Source organism: Panicum virgatum, chromosome 8N (genome assembly GCF_016808335.1).
Source record: "Panicum virgatum strain AP13 chromosome 8N, P.virgatum_v5, whole genome shotgun sequence".
Classification (NCBI taxonomy): domain Eukaryota; kingdom Viridiplantae; phylum Streptophyta; class Magnoliopsida; order Poales; family Poaceae; genus Panicum; species Panicum virgatum.
The window spans coordinates 5,566,104-5,583,066 of record NC_053152.1 but is presented as its reverse complement, the minus strand read 5'-3'; the positions used below and the strand labels follow the sequence as shown (position 1 = coordinate 5,583,066).

Sequence of the window (16,963 nt, the reverse complement as noted above, 5' to 3'; positions counted from 1 at the left end):
CCACCCCACACACACCAAGTTGAGTTCATGCGAGGGAGAGGGAACTCAGTGACTTGGTGCCCTAAGTATGGGCAGAAATCCTACAGCCCTGTGTTGTATCGCAACTTTTTTTTATCTTTACCCAGGTGATTAAGTACTAGCATGCAGGTGGCAAAAAGATTTGCCTAATCCCACGACCCACGCAGCCGTAGCCCAGCAGGATGCACCTGAGATATTGAGCATCCATGCATGCTCTTTCCTTTTGTGCAAAATAACTCTGGTACTTCGTGACCATTTTTCTTTTAGCACTTGCGATATAATCAAATCACCCGTGCAGTGGAGAGGCGAGGGACCATGCCTTAGATAGGTGAAGTAGTACATAGCGGAAGTCCATGCCATACACAAATTCAAGGGAGGCGATAACCATGCCCCCAGTGTGAAGCGAGCACAAAACATCACATGCAGTACATGAGAGAGAAAATAGCCTGTGCCTTAGCCATTCAGGATTGCATTTCTTATGGCGGAAACCATGCCATAAATCCAATCAACCTTTGTGACGCATGTCCATATCACATTGCACTAGTACACAGAGCTCCACCAGTCCCGGTTCGTAACCAGGACTAGCCCCGGTTATGCAACCGGGACTGGCATACCGGGACTAAAGGGCACATTTAGTCCCGGTTAGTAATACCAACTGGGACTAAGAGAGGCCGCCCCCACGTGCGGGATGGAGGGCCTTTTAGTCCCGGTTGGTATTACTAACCGGGACTATTGTCCATTTTTTTCCTTTTGTTTTCCCTTTTCTTTATTTTCTTTTTCTGGTTTGTATTGAGGGTTTTCGTACACATATTCTACGCTACCATGGTAACGTACGTCCATGCATATAATGAAGTTCATATATATAAGAGCATGCACTTAGATGTTTATATACATGTAACATACTATGTACATCCACCACGAATAGAAATTCAAGTTTATACACATGTAAGAGACTATGTTCCATCTGGCGTCTCCTCCGGCTCAAAAGTTCTCTGCATAACGGAACCATCATTGTAGAATGCCCCAGTTTCTTTAAGGACTTCTTCGTTGATGAAGCCACACAAGGTCTCGCTAATTGCTTGGATGCGATCTTGTGGTAGGAGTTGGTCCCGCATCCATTCCATCTACAGAGAACAAGAGGAAACATATACATACATGAGTATTGCGTGTGTGTACGAACATGAGGGTAAGTAATAAATTAAGGGTTTTATGTACGTACTCTAGACCATTCTTCCATATTCCTGTGAACACCATCCATCATGTTCTCACAAACGTAGTATCCACATAGATTGTTCCCCTCTGTTTGAAAGTAACACTTCACGGGGAAACAATTCATCAAGTTAGAAAGTGGAGAAAGGTGTTAATTATTGAAACGATCAAGGTAAAGATGTGTGAACCTTGTACTTACCGGGAAGTCGTAGTTGATACGCAGATTAAACTGCCGGTTGAATTTGCCTTTCCCGAATTTTGAAACCATTTGTACCCATGAACTGCCCACGAAAACAATTAAATAGAGTTATTAGTTATGGCATCATATGAACTAAATATAGAAATCGAGAAATAATATTGTGTGCTTTAGAACCGTTACGTTGTCAGCGTGAGTGTCATGTCGGCATATTCGTCCCGATCACCCCTCCTTGAGTCCAGTACAATCACGCAGCTAGTTTTCACGCTGATAATCAATAGTATCCAGTGGAACCTGCACATTTGTACAGTCAACACGCATCGATCGATCGATCGATCGATCAAGGGAAATGACATATGCAGAAGAATATAATGTAAAACTCACCCGGAAAGGTAAGGAAAGTATATGATTTCCTTGTTACGTTGTTTCACCAGAAACGTGTACAATTTCTTGTCCGCTTCCGCCGTTTTCCTCTCTGAAATTCCTGGCGTTTACTACATATGGGTCTATGAAACCGATCTTCTCAAACGGACCAAACCGGTGCATGAGATATCTGCAAAGAGTACAAATTAAGCTCTATGATGACAGTGGGTAGACAATGAACAAGAGACTTTAATTATAGGAAAAGATCACTTACAGAATCCAGGTGCTGACGAAAGCTTTGTCGAGCGCGTCTTTGTGGAATAGGTGCCAAAGGTCGTTAACTTCAATGGGTATGGCGTCATCACCTCGGAAGTAATGCTCATGCTTAAACCTTACACGGATGAAGTGGTCTTCGCGCTTACATGCCTCCATATACCATTGGTGCAATCGATACATTTGTGTCGATAGGTTCTTGACCTCATGAGGCTCGACAAGGGGCTCTCCGTACGTGAAATGCTTCATCGTTTTTGCCCTTTCCGCCTTGTCCTCGTTACGAAACGCCTCTAAACTAATATTAGCATCTAGGCAAAAATTAACGAGCTGCTCGACCTCACGGACCTTGAGAGGGGTGATCGACTGTTTCTCTTGTTTTCCCAACTGCGGCACATCTTTCGGTTTGCTGCCTCTCTGCTGAAATGACTTCTTGATAGATCTGTCATAGTCAGAGGGATGCTTCTGCCTTTCTTTAAGTTGTCTCTGCAGGTCCGCAGTGGTGACAGTGTTTGACGACCTCCGGGGCTATAGGTACTTTCGGCGCTGGTTTCTCTTGTGCCATTTGACGTCTCGTATCCTCTTTAACCCATTACTCATTTTCTTCAACTGTCCTCTCGTAAGGCAGTTTCTCCGGTGCTGACTTGCCTTTCCTGGCCTTCTTCGGTGTGGAACTCGTGCTCTCAATGTAATCCAACTTACGGGACAGCCTCCGTGATCTCTTCTTTGGTGGAGGAGGCGACGGTTCACGCGGAGCAGGCGACGGGTCACGCGAAGGAGGCGATGGCTCACGCGGAGTAGGCTGGCGGGCGGGAGGTGACTTGGCATCGGATGCGTCGCTATAATGATCTGGAGATCCTCCTGGACTCATGGCTTGGGCGGCGTGATGGCCTTCTTCTTCATCCAATGGAAACACTATACCATTCTTCTTCCAAAGAATGGACCCATGAATTGCATGTCCGAGTTTCGTCTCCCCATCCATTCCGTGGATATCAAGCCTGACGTTCTTGAACTGATTATGAACAACTCGATCCACCTGGACTTGAGCATATCCTTCGGGAATCGGTTTTCCATCATAGTCAGTTGAGGGCTCAAAACAACCGTACGCCACCGCGATGGATAAGCCCTGCATGTCACAATGAAGCTCACAAGGTTTCCGTGTCGTGACGTCATCCACGGGGTAGTGTACTGGCGGCTCCACTGTTGTGGGTGCGGGGAGCGGGAGCCTGCTAACGTGGGTCGACGCTGCGTATGAAGTTCCTGCACCCACCTCTCTTCTTGCTCCACGGCTCTCTGTTCTTGCTCCCTGACTCGAGCCTCGGATGCTAGCATGCGTTCCTCAAGTTTCTTTATCCTGTCCTCCTCCTCGTTCTTTTTCCTTTGTCGGCTCCTGTAGGACTCGATCCAGTCCTCAAAGCCAACCTTCCAGGTAACATATGGCCCCTTGCCTCGAGTACGTCCTGGGTGTTCGGGATTCTCGAGGGTGTACGTTAGCTCGTCTTTCTCCCTATCGGGGTGGAAGAGGCCTTCGGCGGAAGCTTGTATTGCTTCGACAAGCCTCTCTGCTGCTCTCTGAATTTTTGGCCCCCAAATACACGCCCCTGTTTCTTGATTCAAGGTTCCACCATGGCCGTAGAACCAGGTCCGGCAACGATTGGGCCAATCAACGGTACCAGGGGTGATGCCTCTGGCTATGAGTTCGTCCTCCATTTTTTCCCACTTTGGGATGCAAGTCTTATAGCCACCACTGCCCATTTTATGAAAATATTTCTTTTTGCCTGAATTTTCCTTGGCTTGCTTCTTCCGGGCCTTAGCCACATCTGAGGTCTGATACTGCACGAAGTCGTCCCAGAAGTCCTTCATCTTGGCCTCCTCTTTTTCAAAGGTCGGAGTTTTGCCTGGCAGAATGTACTTTCCGTACATCCTCTTCTTCCAAGAATTGAACTGTGTGGCCATCTTCTTCAATGCAAAGTTCATCACCGCTTCCATGTTAGTCCCATCCGGGAAATCAAATTTGGCCTTCAGTTCATCCCATAGTGTTTGCTTCATTCTGTCGGGGACAAAACTTCTATCAGGATGTTGTTTGCTCCTCTTCCATTCCTGAATGCTGATAGGGACCTTGTCCCTGACAATGACCCCTGCTTGGTTGACAAACTTCAGTCTGCTTGACTTGGGTTCAGTCGGTTCACCGCTTGCATCTACGTGTGTGATCGTGTAGTGTCCATCAACCTTTTTGGTCGCGCCTCGTTTGGTCTTTGACTTCGATCCAGAGGCCTAAGAATAGATCCATTCATTGAAGTTTACGAAACAACAAATGTTTAAAGACACGTAAGTAAGATTATCTAATTTACCTCGGCTTCGTTGTTTGGTGCCTCTTCGTTGTTGGTGTTCTCATGCTCCAATCCATCACCAGCCATATTTAGGTATTGGGCGGTGTCTTCCTCGGCTACATCCATGTTAACTACTGGGCCTTGACGAATCATGTCCAATAAAAATTCTTCCTGGCGGACGTCTTCACTCGGACGTTCATTTCCCTCGCTCGGATCCATCTAATCACTAAGCAATTTTCTATAATGAACAGGAATTATTCTAGTCACTAAGCAATTTTCAAAAATTAAAAGGAATTAATTGTAGTCACTAAGCAATTGTCAAGAATTAACAGGAATTAATTCTAGTCACTAACCAAATTTCTATAATTAACAGGAATTAATTGTAGTCACTAATCCATTGCCAGGATGCTTGTAGGTGCCCTGGAAGTTGCCCACGAACACATCCCACAGGTCCGACCACCTCTTGATCGAGTTAGCGGGGAGGTGCCTGAGCCATAGCCGCGCGCGAACTGTCGAGGTACAGCGGCAGCTGGCGAATAATGAAGAGATCATTATCTGCACCGCCGGCCCGCATGGCGAGCCGGTAGTCCTCGAGCCAGATCTCGGGGTTCACCTCCCCAGTGTACTTTTGGATCGTGGTTGGGGGCTGGAAGCCGCGAGACCGCACCGCACGGCGTATCTCCTCACCGAACACCTTGGACCCATGAGAGTGGTCGGGTGTCCGACTGCGGCTCCAGTCCTCTTCGGGATCGTGACGTCCTCCACGACGAGGGTGGCGGTCACGGGTCGGCTGGTCGACCTCCTGGTCCCGGTCCTCTTGGGCGTCCCTCTGCGCCTTCTCGGCCTCCTCTTTCTCGCGACGGCGCGCGTCGATGGTATGACGCGCGTCGCGGTCTTTGCCGAGTCGACTCTTCACAGGAGCTGATGCAACTGATGCCCCACGAGAGGGCTGCGGCTCCTGCTCATGTTGGTCCGCCGCGCGTTCGAGGAGGAGCTGTGCCTCCCGATGGATCCGCCGGGCCTCGGGGGAAGATGGCTCGGGCATTCCCCAGAGGAGCGCGACGGCTGCCGCGACCTTCTGGCTCGCCCTGGCGAAAGGACGAGCATCACCAGCTGGTTGTGGCATTGCCGCCCCCCCTCCCCCCCGTGAGCGACTGCTGGCCGGCCCGCGAAGGTCGGGGGGCGGCTCCCTGCGCCGACGGATTGCCGGCATGGGAAGAAGGCTGGCCTCCTATGTCCCCGACGATTTGTCGCTGGACTTCACTTGCGTGAGCTCGCGGATTGGGCCGAGCCACGCGACGATGGATCTCTCGTTGGATCCGCTCCTGCTCTTCGGCGAGATGGTTCATGTCGTCGTCTAGCTCGCGCTGTCGAGCCAGGAGCTGCGCTGGTGTGAGGTGCTGCTGGGCGCCCCGTGGGTCCACGAGAGGAGCGCGGACCACGGAGACCCTGTTGTCCCGGGGATCGACCGCCGCCGCCCCCGCACCACCATCCGGGACGGCTTCCCCCGCAGGGGGTGGAGTGTGCTCCCTGTTTGAGGGGGTGTGGCCGGTGCTCTCACTGCTGTCCTCCACGCGGCCATCTTGATTGCCGATGACCACGCGGCACTCCCTTGATGGGTCGTGCGCCTCCCCGTCGGAAACGAAGTCAACATTGCCTGAGTATGGCCCTGTGACTGTGACCTCCTCGGACTCACTGACCGAGGATGAATCTGAGCCGAGCATGTATACTCGACCCAGGATGGACTCAGAGAGGGCTAGGCCTCCATCTAAGCCCCCTCCGACTTGATCGATTGCATTCATCAAATCGGAGCAGTCAATAGTTCCCCGGCTACGGACAAAGTCCGAGCAGGCCATCTTGACCTTGGCGAAGTAGTCCGCCATTGACTCTAGCTCGCCGGTAGCAGGAGCGGGAATCGTGGCCTCTACTTCGGCGCTTGTCTGCCCCGGAAGGACCTCGCCGTTGGGACAATCCTCAACCCAAGGTGCGGAGGTGTTGGGAATAGTCCCACATGGTGAGTTGTGGGTGGGCAAGTATGGTTTATATGGTTGAGGGCACATCCCCCTAATGGGCTAGCTTTTTGGGGGGAGTGTCGGCCCAACAGACCTAAAACCTGCTGCTGTGTGTTCGGGCTCGTGTGTGGCGGCCCGACGGCCTGGGGTGTGTGGCGGGCACGCTGTGCGTCGGCGGCCCGGTTCCAACATTTGGTATTAGAGCTCAGGTCGGCCCAGTGCATTCCCAGCGGAATCTCGGCTCCAATGCGTGAGGGGAGCTCACCATGTTGTGAGGGGGAGATTGTTGGGAATAGTCCCACATGGTGAGTTGTGGGTGGGCAAGCATGGTTTATATGGTTGAGGGCACATCCCCCTAATGGGCTAGCTTTTTGGGGGGAGTGTCTGCCCAACAGACCTAAAACCTGCTGCTGTGTGTTTGGGCTCGTGTGTGGCGGCCCGACGGCCTGGGGTGTGTGGCGGGCACGCTGTGCGTCGGCGGCCCGGTTCCAACATTTGGTATCAGAGCTCAGGTCGACTCTAACACAGCAGCCGGCGCACTTCCGCACGATCTGCGCCTAGACCCGGACGGCAACGACCTTGCCAACTTCTAGGCCCGAGCTCGCCGAACGAGCTGGACACACACGCGACCACAACGCGTCACACACGTACGCATCGCAGCTGCCGGGGAAGTCCGGTGTGTGTGAGAGCTTCATCGCATCGCAGCTGCCGGAGTCATTTTTCAGTTTCAATCAAAGGCCAGCCAACATACAGGCGAGTTGTCGCCGGGGCGTTCGTCGCCAGTTTTTCCAGTGTTCACTGTTCATCTTCAGCCTCGGGTCGCCGGTGTGTGTGAGAGCTAGAGCGAGCGAGGGAGGGTGCAAGTGCGTGGAACGCGTGTTCCTGGGCAGCGCCAACAACGGAGACGACGCAGTAAGTTTCAAACGAGGACATTGTTAGGATAGGCGGATCGCCGTCCTATGAGTTCACCAGACTCCGGCGATGCCCGGAGCGCGGTCACCACGGACACGATACACACAGCGAGAGAGTTGACGCGAGCGTGGCGAGTTGGTTTCACTGCGTATGGCGCAGCTTCTCCGATGCATTCAACTTGAGTTTATCACGGGCTCGATCCTACATCCCGCCATGACTTGCTGCTGCACGGTGCGCCGTCATTTGCGGACACCTGTGCGACATGCACGGCATGCACGCCGTGGCGGAGTCTGCCCTCCCCAGGACGCGGTCACGACGCAACAACGTGCAGTCTCCGTTGTTGCCCGTGATTCTACGCCTGTTACAAAACATGTTCAGATAAACAACTAGCTAATGCACCTAATCGACATGGATACAACTTGAACTGTCACGGTTATATGAGAATGCTCCAACAGACATCAGGTCCCGCAGCAGCATCAGCAGCCAATCCCCGACTTGGCCCTCGATCGTCGGCCGCTTGGCGCTCCACTCGCCACGGCGGAGCAGGAGGAGCTCGGTCGCCTTCGGCGTCCTCCAGTGGTCATCGCTCGCCGACACCACGGTGAGGGACGCCACCACGAGGCCATCGCCGTCGTCGCCGCCGGGGCGCACGATGACGCCGGTGGCATCTGGATGCAGGTACCGCGGCGAGTCGGACCGCCTGCTGCGGTGCTACCTGCTCAGCTGACTCCTCGTCGTGATAGCAATGGCATGGAGGGAGCAGGTATAGCGATGGCGGTCTGGCGGCACCGGCGCCGGCGCTGTAGACGAAGTATTCGGATCCCTGTCGGTGGTGCTGATCGAAACCGAAAGCGATGAGCATGGAGTCGCCGTGCGCCGCGACGACCACCGCGTAGGAGGATTCGCCCTTGACCTGGAGGCGCACCTGGGACTCCGCAGGCGCCGGAGGCGGCGCGACGCGGATGGAGACACTGATCGGATGGCCCGCGGAGGTGCGGCAGGCCGCGGCTGTCCTCGCGTCTCCGCCCTCGTCCCCATCGTCTCCGCAGCATTGGCACTCGAGGACCACCCACGGCGGGTAGGAGGCGGCTGCTGCCGGCGAGCCACCAGAGGGTAGTTGTGGTTACGGCGCTTCGGATTCCATGGGCGTTGTCGTCTTCGTTGCGGTGACTCCTATATCATGTATATATACTAGAGCGACGATGTATTTAGGGTTTTGATGTCTGGTCACGGTTTTGGATACGATCCCTCCAGACCCCTTTCATACATATCAAGATTCAAATTCTACAATCTTTGGTCAATAATTTGACCAACAATTTTCAACTAGTATAAGGCAAACTTGATATGGATAGATTTGTAATCAAATGTATTATCCAATAATTCTAAATTTATACTTATAATAATTATAATATAAAACAAATAACTAGTTAAAGCACAAATTTGGAAAACCGCATCATACCAAACTTTTTCTAAAAAAAGTGTCCGGAGGGAGTAGGATTCAGGGAATCAAGCGGCCTTATTTGTTTCGGACAAAAAGGATAATGGCCTATTTCTATTGGGATCTAAGTTGCAAAACCCTAACAGAAAGTATGAAACAAGTGAAAAGGAAACAATGAATCAGTGGCACAACAATAAATTGCACTATATCTCCACAACAATGAACCCGTTACAGTGAAATGGGAAGGGGGTATTTATACCCCTACCTTTATTACATCATTTCCAAAACACCCTTCCTGGAGGTTTAGAGAGTATAATGTGGCCTTTTGGTCATTTTCTAGGGTTGGAGTATTCAGTTTGCCCACCGTAACCGAAGTCACATTTCTCACGAAACCTCGTGCATGACCTTCGGGCGTCCCCTCTTTGTGCTCTCCGAAGCTCTCCTTCTTCGAGGTCTTCTCTCTTGGTTCCTTCATTGATTTGGATCGCCTTGATCACCTTCAAGCCTCTCGGACCATCCCGAAGGCTTGCGAAGGATCGGCCTATCATAAGTGTTCCTGCAGAGTCTACATTAGCTAAAGGGGTATTTTGCGAACAAGCCATCGCCACTCTCTATCTTTGGTCCCGGCTAGCACTACAAGGAATGCATGGCTTTTTGACGTTCTATAACGTCATAATATATCAAATTTAAGTCATAAATTGAGATTTATGACATCCAGTTGACGAAAATCCAAATGTCAAAAAGCCACCGTCACAAATTCATCTTGTGACATCTGTATATGTAATGTCACAAATCTATGACATTAGATTTGAGTGTCATGTAATTGTATGACGCTAGTTTTATGTCATAAAATTGTAGACATTGCCACATGTGCAAATGCCATGTAAGATCAAATGCTGACATGGCGTTGACTTGGCAGAAGAAAAAAAACGTCATAAAATGAAATTTGGCCTGTTAAGGCCCACATAGCATTCAATCTCTTCATGGGCCACAAATATATTTTGGCCTGTTGATGGGTGACCCGTGCTGGCCCAGCCCACATGTTTTTCTTCCAATTCAGCCCATTTTTCCTAGCCCACACAATTCAGCCCATATATTTTTTGAGCCCACAAAATTCAGCTCAATTAAGCCCATATACATATTCTAGAATATAAAATTACACACTTTTGAATCAGGTTCAACATTCAATTCCAATATCAAATATTCCACATAGAAGCATGCACCAATTCAATACATGTCAAAAGTCTCAAACGCAACCAATGTAGCACAACTGCCACAAGCACAGCAGCAACAGCATAATTGCCACAAGCACAGCAGTAGCAACAAAATAACCACAAGTTTGGTTTGACCAAAAGAAACAGCCCACAAGCACATCCTCCACAAGTATGGTAGCCATGCAGACAGATGTCACCAAAATTTCATCTAGAGCCTAATTGAGTTATGAGGTCACCAAAATACATCTAGAGCCTAATTGCGTTATGAGCTTACTGCTGAGCATCACCTGATGCAAACTTGTTGCCAAACAAAGAGCGAAGGAAGCCTTGTATCTTCTCAGTTTCTTCTTCATTCTTCCTTGCTGCGCCTTTCTGTTCCTCTACTTGGTTCTGCAAATCAGCCACCTGTGATTGCAGTGCTGCTGATCCTATCTTCTCAGCTTCCAATTCACTCTCCAGCTCATGTACACGGTCATTCATAGCAGCAGCTTTGAGATTTCTCTTCATCTATGTGGATTGCATGCCAACTTTGTGAAGAAAAGTTGATTTGGGCAGTACATGATGTAGGAAGGATAGAATTGGTGTATTGGATGGATTGTTGTATTGCATTGAGGCTTCAGCCGGTATATATAAGAGTACATGACTTGGGGGGCAAGACTCCCCGGGATACATATGGCAGTCTACGATACATATATCTACAACTACAAAATATACTCTAATACTCCCCCGCAGTCACAGCGGGAGCACCGCAAACGGTGAGACTGGAGAAGAAGCCGAAAGTAGTCTCCAACGGACTAACATCCCCCCGCATTCATAACGTCGGTGTGGTGCGGATGCTGCGACTGGAGAGAAAACCAGCGAGTAACTCATGCGGATGGTAGCCCTTTGTGCCGATGTCAAGATAGCCGAACTGAAGGAGCCATGGTCGAAGATGCCGTGCGTAGAGTAGCCGTGGACGACGTAGAGCTGTCGAAGTTGCCGAAGATGAGGTAGCCGCACATGAAGCCGCGGGCGCACAAGGAGGTGCCATGGTGGTGGCGTAATGGAGAAGACGCCGGAGACGAAGATGGCGACGCGTTGAGGCAGTCGTAGAGGGAGCGATGCCAAAGTCGATGCAGTCAGGCCATCGGGCGACACATGCCCGAGTTTGCTAGGTTCGGGAACGCATCGGGGACGATGGGCACGCACCGGTGTTGCCAATACCGGACGTGCAAGGGAGGATGCACAACCAGACGCCGTCGCTGAGGGGGACCAGCAGAGAAGGCCTCCATGGCAGTCGCAGGCGCAGAAGAAGGCGAGGTAGAAGGTGCCAACGCCTGCTGTTGCTGGAGTAGACGAAGTAGTCGGGGACGAGATGGCGACGCTAGCGACGTGGTTGTGCTAGACGAAGTGAGGAAGGGAACCCAGATTTTCCAGCACAAGACTGAATGATCCGGATTGCGCGGTGGCGGTTCTCGAAGGAGATGGCGAAGAACCCGTACAGCTTGACGAAGACTATGCGCAGGACGCGCAGCGATAAGTCAATGATGAGGTCGTGGACGTAGTCGGCGGCGGTGAGGATGCAATGACGAAGGAGACCACGGGTGGCGCCGCGGCTGCCCGAAGAGGCGAAGCAGTGACAGCCCTCCATACTCGGGGAAGAGGCGCGCAGTACGAGGACGGACGTCACGGGAGCCGGGTGGATCACGCACATCGGCTGATCAGACCGAGTAGCGTGAGGCGAGACGACGGTGGGCGAAGTCGGTGAAGGCGTCCCGATCGGTGAAGGCGATGATGAGCTAGCGAAGGTCGACGTGCGAACGAAGCGGCGAGGAGGGCAGTGCAGATGGGCGTCCCCTAGGGCACTGTCCATGTCACCATGTCGCATGTCGAAGACGAAGAAGAGGCCGGTGAAGTCGACGCCGATGTCGAAGTAGAGGCGCGAGGTCGACAAGCGGTGGGCGACTCAATCTTGATCAGTGATCGAGTAAAAATCAAAGAAACTAACAAAAAATAAATCAGCAGCAACAAATCTTCGCGTAGAGCCTCTGGGTGCGCATAGCACAGGCCTCCTCCCCACTCTTATCCTCTGCCCTGCTCATCATGGTCAACGACGGACCATAGCCACGGGGCGAGAGAGAGAAACAGAGGGTGAGAAAGAGGTGACCAGGCGACGGCGATGAGGGCAGGTGGCGCGCGTCCCTCCCGGTGACGGCAGGTAGCCGGAGGCGGTGGAGGATCCCCGCCAGGGACGGCAGCGGATCCGGAGTGGCGCACGTCCTGGCCGGCGACGACGGATCCCCCCGGGATGCGGAGGAAGCCGCCAGGGCAGAGGCGCGGCCGGCGGCGGAGGGAGCCCGCGCGAGGCGCGCGGGACAGAGCCGCATGGGCACTGCAGAGGAGGCCGCTGGGTGGACGGTGCAGCCGATGCAGGATCCAGACGAGAAGCTTGGCGTCAAGGCGACGGGTCGGAGCAGAGGTGCTGCACGGAATTCGTCGACGACGAGTTGAAGGCGCCACGCGGAGCCCCTGCTGCCACCACGGCAGCACAAGGTGGGTCACGGGCGCCGCCGGGAGACTGCAACTGCCACCACGGCAGCGCGGATCGGGTCATCGGCGGATTCCATGCGGGTGACGAGGTACACCGATCTGCTACTGCTTGACACTCTAAGGGCGGCGGATTAACTCGATCCGCCGTGATGGAGGGCGCTGCCCCCGGCGGAGGTCATAGGCGACCTCCCCGGGGGCGCGCTGTGGGAAACAGGGGGAAGGCGGCGGTGCGAGAGGAGGGGCGCCGGCAGCACTAGGGTTAGGGCCGCGGAAGGTTGCCTAGGATCTCAAACCCTAAACTCGTGATACCATGTAGGAAGGATTGAATTGGTGTAATGGATGGATTATTGTATTGCATTGAGGCTTCGGCCGGTATATATAAGAGTACATGACTTGGGGGGCAAGACTCCCTGGGATACATATGGCAGTCTATGATACATATATCTACAACTACCAAATATACTCTAATACATGAGCTACAGCTTCAACAGGAGTCTTCGGATCTTTGCCTTCTCCTATTGGTTGAGCAACAAAGGCCTGCATTTTAGCCTAGCAACAACACCAAAAAACAATCAGATTTCTATGCTAGTTATGTACGTGTCTAGAACAATATATCTCAATAAAAAACAGTTGAGGATACATATCTAACAAAGTGTTATTTTGATGGTCTGAATCTAATCTATGCTTAACATTCATCCAAATTAAAGAATAAGATACATATTTACTATATTACAAAGAACCTATTCATCCAAATTTTAGGATATTCAAGTAATCATCTCATTCACTAGGCAAGTAAGAAATGCAGACAGGTAGGAAAGAAATGTTCTACAGATGTGAGCCCTGAAATATTTTGGTACAAAACAATCCAGGCTGTTACATCACACACAAACAGGAGGCTGCACCAATGACATGATAAAAAAGGAACACACAAACTAACTTATTTTCTCCACTGCTCCACAGAAAATAAACCATGGAAAGTAGTAGGTCTGCAAGTGATATCCACATCTCATAGCAAGCATCGATGCAGTCAATCGCATTTGTAGTTAATTATCAAAAAAAGTGAAGCATGTCCATTCATGCTTTTTCTGCTGTGTTGTTCATCATAGTAACAAGATAGGGAAAGGTACTCACAATGGCATCTTGCACGTTCTAATTAAAACCAGACTTGCTGCTGCAGTGGGTGTCCTTGAAAACATCAATTGCGGTCAGTGGTGCGTCCTTAAATTTGGCATGCTTCTGAAATTACATACAGACAGAAAAGTGAATAATTGAAAGCATGTGAAGAATTAAATGAATAGTAGTAGCTAGAATCCCCTTTAATCCCCTCAGGCTAGATATGAACATAAGAAATGTTGCTGAAAATGAACAACACATAGATGGAACCAAAGGACAGCAGCTAAAATCCCATTTAATCCCCTTACTGTTGTTACTACTGTAATGTTCATTGCTAATGTGTTGTAATAGCTAAAAATCCCGTCAAGATGGCATCCTAAAAATCCCCTCACTATTGTAGCAGCATCAAGACACTACTAGCAGCAGCAACATAGTAGTAGCACCAACACAGTAGCAGCAGCAGCACCATAGTTTCAGAAAGATGCAGCGATTTATCTTACCGCGACGGAACATTGAGCAACATAGCTCCGAGATCCTGTCATCTGGTGGTACGTAACCAGCTCACGGCTTTCTTTGTTTTTGAAACATTTTTCCTATAGAAATAGAAATATTAGTGGACAGACTATTGATATTGTGTAAGGCAACATTTGTGATGGATATTAAGGAAGTATACCTTGTGTTTTGGGGTAGACCACATGTCCACGAGTTTTTTCCACTCCATGTCAGACATAGTGGTCCGCGGTGAAGTTGTTCTAACTTCGTTTGCTGGTATGCCATTGAAGTATTGTTTCTTCAGCCTGTATCTCATCTGCCGCTGTCCTGTTTTGAGCAAATCAGTAAATGCCTCTTTCACTGGATCAGCATCTGCGTCAATTGTGAATTGACTCTGGACAAGAGCATGAACATATCATTAAATAGCATTAAAATGTTCTGGGACTGTGCAGCAACAGTGAGCAACAAGTAGTATAAGCAAGTGTATTTAGTAATTAATAAACCACAGAATAATTATCACACATTTGGTACTGTGCATGCTTCCTGATCAAGATTACAACCTGGTTCTGTTACCAGATTTATTAGGCAACATGTTGAACAAGGAACACCCATGATAAAAGTCCAGGTGTAATAAACTAAATGGCTACTGCAGGTGTGTGCTAACCTCACACCTCCACTTTGTAGACAAATATGAGGCTAAAAAGGACCAAAGGGCCCAATTACCATAATTTTCAGTATATTTGGCACAATTACAAAGGACTAACAGCCAGGTATGTATTTAGTAATCCATAAACCACAAAAAATAGGTACGTGTTTAGCAACCTGTTTACTTACACTGACTTTTTCATTGAAGTCTTTAACAACACTTATGGCATCTTTGTCCTTATAATGCTTCCAGTGAGTGAAGATTGGGACATGGTTCCGTAAAATAATACCAGCCTCTGATGCTAGTTTTGCAGCTTGCAAAGGAACCTCTGGCCGCAGTTTTTCTTCAGCAATGTGCACTGGGATCTTGCTGGGTAACCCTCTTGAAATGTTATCCAAATCTCTGTCTACATTGTTGCTTACATGACTTCTTCTTTTACATTGACCTATCATGGAATTTGGAAATCAATTAAAGGAAACCATGGACCCATTAATGCAAATATGTAAACTATTAATAATTGAGAGAGATTATAATTACTTGCCTTCAGTAGACAACTCATTCTGGTTGTTGGCCTGTGTATTAGCATTGGCAGCCATCAACCCATCCTCTGAGAAACCATCTTGTGGGTCTGTTGTATCTTCACGAGCTGAGACCAACTCCCTTGTCCTCTGCCTAGTAATTCTTGCAGGTTGGTCTTGCTTCTGAAGTGCCACTGCCATCACTCTCTTTGTTCCTGTTACTCTGGCCGAACTCATGGTAACTTCAGGCTCCAAGTCCTGCATGGCCTCAAAAATGATACAACAAATTACAAAAGAATATGAGTCAGCATATTTAACACAAATGATGCTTTGCTCACATACCTTATCAAATTCTCCTTGTTCAACGTCTTCACCGTCTCCAGGTTGATACAACGAGCCAGAGTCTTCACGGATAGCATCAGTGACCTTTGCTCTTGATTTTTTCAGAATATCCGTTGTGTCTTGTATCCGCATAATTGTTTCCATCCTCTGCATCTCATATTCATTCACTGGAGCCTCTGTACTTGCACAAGAAAAAGAAATCACACATCAGTGAAAACAAAAGATGGAGACAAACAATGAGAAAATTATATGATCAATGCACTTAGAGAAACACAGAGCAAAGAAATTAAGCATGTGAGAATGAAGACCATGTAAATTACTACTAGAGTCTGACAGTGAAATATGGAACCAACTACACAGCATTGTCACTTACTAAAATAGATTTATACATGATCTGGCATATGCAGTTGTCTCATTCACCCCTTCTAGAACTCTACTTTCTTGCTGGCACCTAACACTAAGAGATATAATTGCCTCTTTCTGTGCCCATGCAAAGATGCAGTTTGTGAACGTCAAGCATTAGTTCAATGAACAAATAGGACAAGCAAAGGGGCTAATCATGAGGGAGAATATATGAGCTGTTCAGTCAGGAAGAATCAAAACATGGGACAGCATGGACATTTTTGGGCAGAAATATTTTATAATAACACAACTGAAAGGAAAGATTAAATCGCAGCAAGCCTGCCAAACAATGGTCGGGTCTCTACCAAAATTTTGCAACTACACATGATATGTACCTGACAAGGGAATTTCTTTGCAGCAGTATTAACTGACGTTAGAACTCCACCAGAGTTACAAGAGAACAGGAGTCAAGGTGACCTAAATATCTAGGACCGAAGCCTCTGTGTTGCGAAGAGGGGGCAATCGACGAATTACCTTCTGGTGGACGTCTGGTTGAGGGCTTGGTCGCCGCTTTCCGACCAGGAGCCATCTTCGGCGGTGGATGGCAGATGTCGGGGGCGGAGCGCGGAGGACCGTCGGAGGCCAGGGTTTCTTCGGCGGTGGAGGACGGTGGACCCTATACGGCGGTGGAGGGCGGCCTCGGGTGAAGGGCGGCTTCGCCCCTCACGGCTGCGGCTGGAGGCCGATGGGGCTGGCGACTGGGGTGAGGAATGATTTCGAGTTAGGGTTTGGGGGAGCGGTGACCTGAATAGGTCACGGATGGGGGCAATTTTACTGCACCGTCCTTGACCAAAGGATAGCTGTTGTAGTATATGTCTGGGGACAAATGACATTTTGACTGCAAAATTCTTGTTCGGCGCTCAGACATCCCGCCACTGCCAGCCGTTGGACATCCGAATTTTCGTGTGGCGCTGAGATATGGCGCCACTGATAGCTACGCCAGCCGCCAGACATCCAAA

General features: G+C 49.8%; 1 protein-coding gene across 1 annotated transcript; it reads right to left on the bottom strand.

Annotated features, from left to right (window-relative positions):
• Positions 1-12,795: 12,795 nt before the first annotated feature.
• Positions 12,796-15,730, bottom strand: LOC120686104. The gene is made up of 6 exons (XM_039968259.1): positions 15,603-15,730; positions 14,931-15,518; positions 14,278-14,490; positions 14,105-14,197; positions 13,623-13,727; positions 12,796-13,040 (listed from the first exon to the last, which is right to left on the bottom strand). The coding sequence occupies exons 2-5, from the start codon at positions 15,192-15,194 to the stop codon at positions 13,641-13,643; spliced, it is 657 nt and encodes a 218-aa protein (XP_039824193.1). The 5' UTR covers positions 15,195-15,518; positions 15,603-15,730; the 3' UTR covers positions 12,796-13,040; positions 13,623-13,640.
• Between the last annotated feature and the right edge of the window lie 1,233 nt (positions 15,731-16,963).

Excerpts from the sequence above, each read along its gene's own strand:
- LOC120686104 (XM_039968259.1), bottom strand. The coding sequence starts at position 15,194 with ATGATAGGTCAATGTAAAAGAAGAAGTCATGTAAGCAACAATGTAGAC. Across the intron at positions 14,198-14,277 it reads GGTCTACCCCAAAACACAAG|GAAAAATGTTTCAAAAACAA; the intron begins GTATACTTCCTT and ends CTATTTCTATAG. Across the intron at positions 13,728-14,104 it reads TTGCTCAATGTTCCGTCGCG|AAGCATGCCAAATTTAAGGA; the intron begins GTAAGATAAATC and ends ATGTAATTTCAG.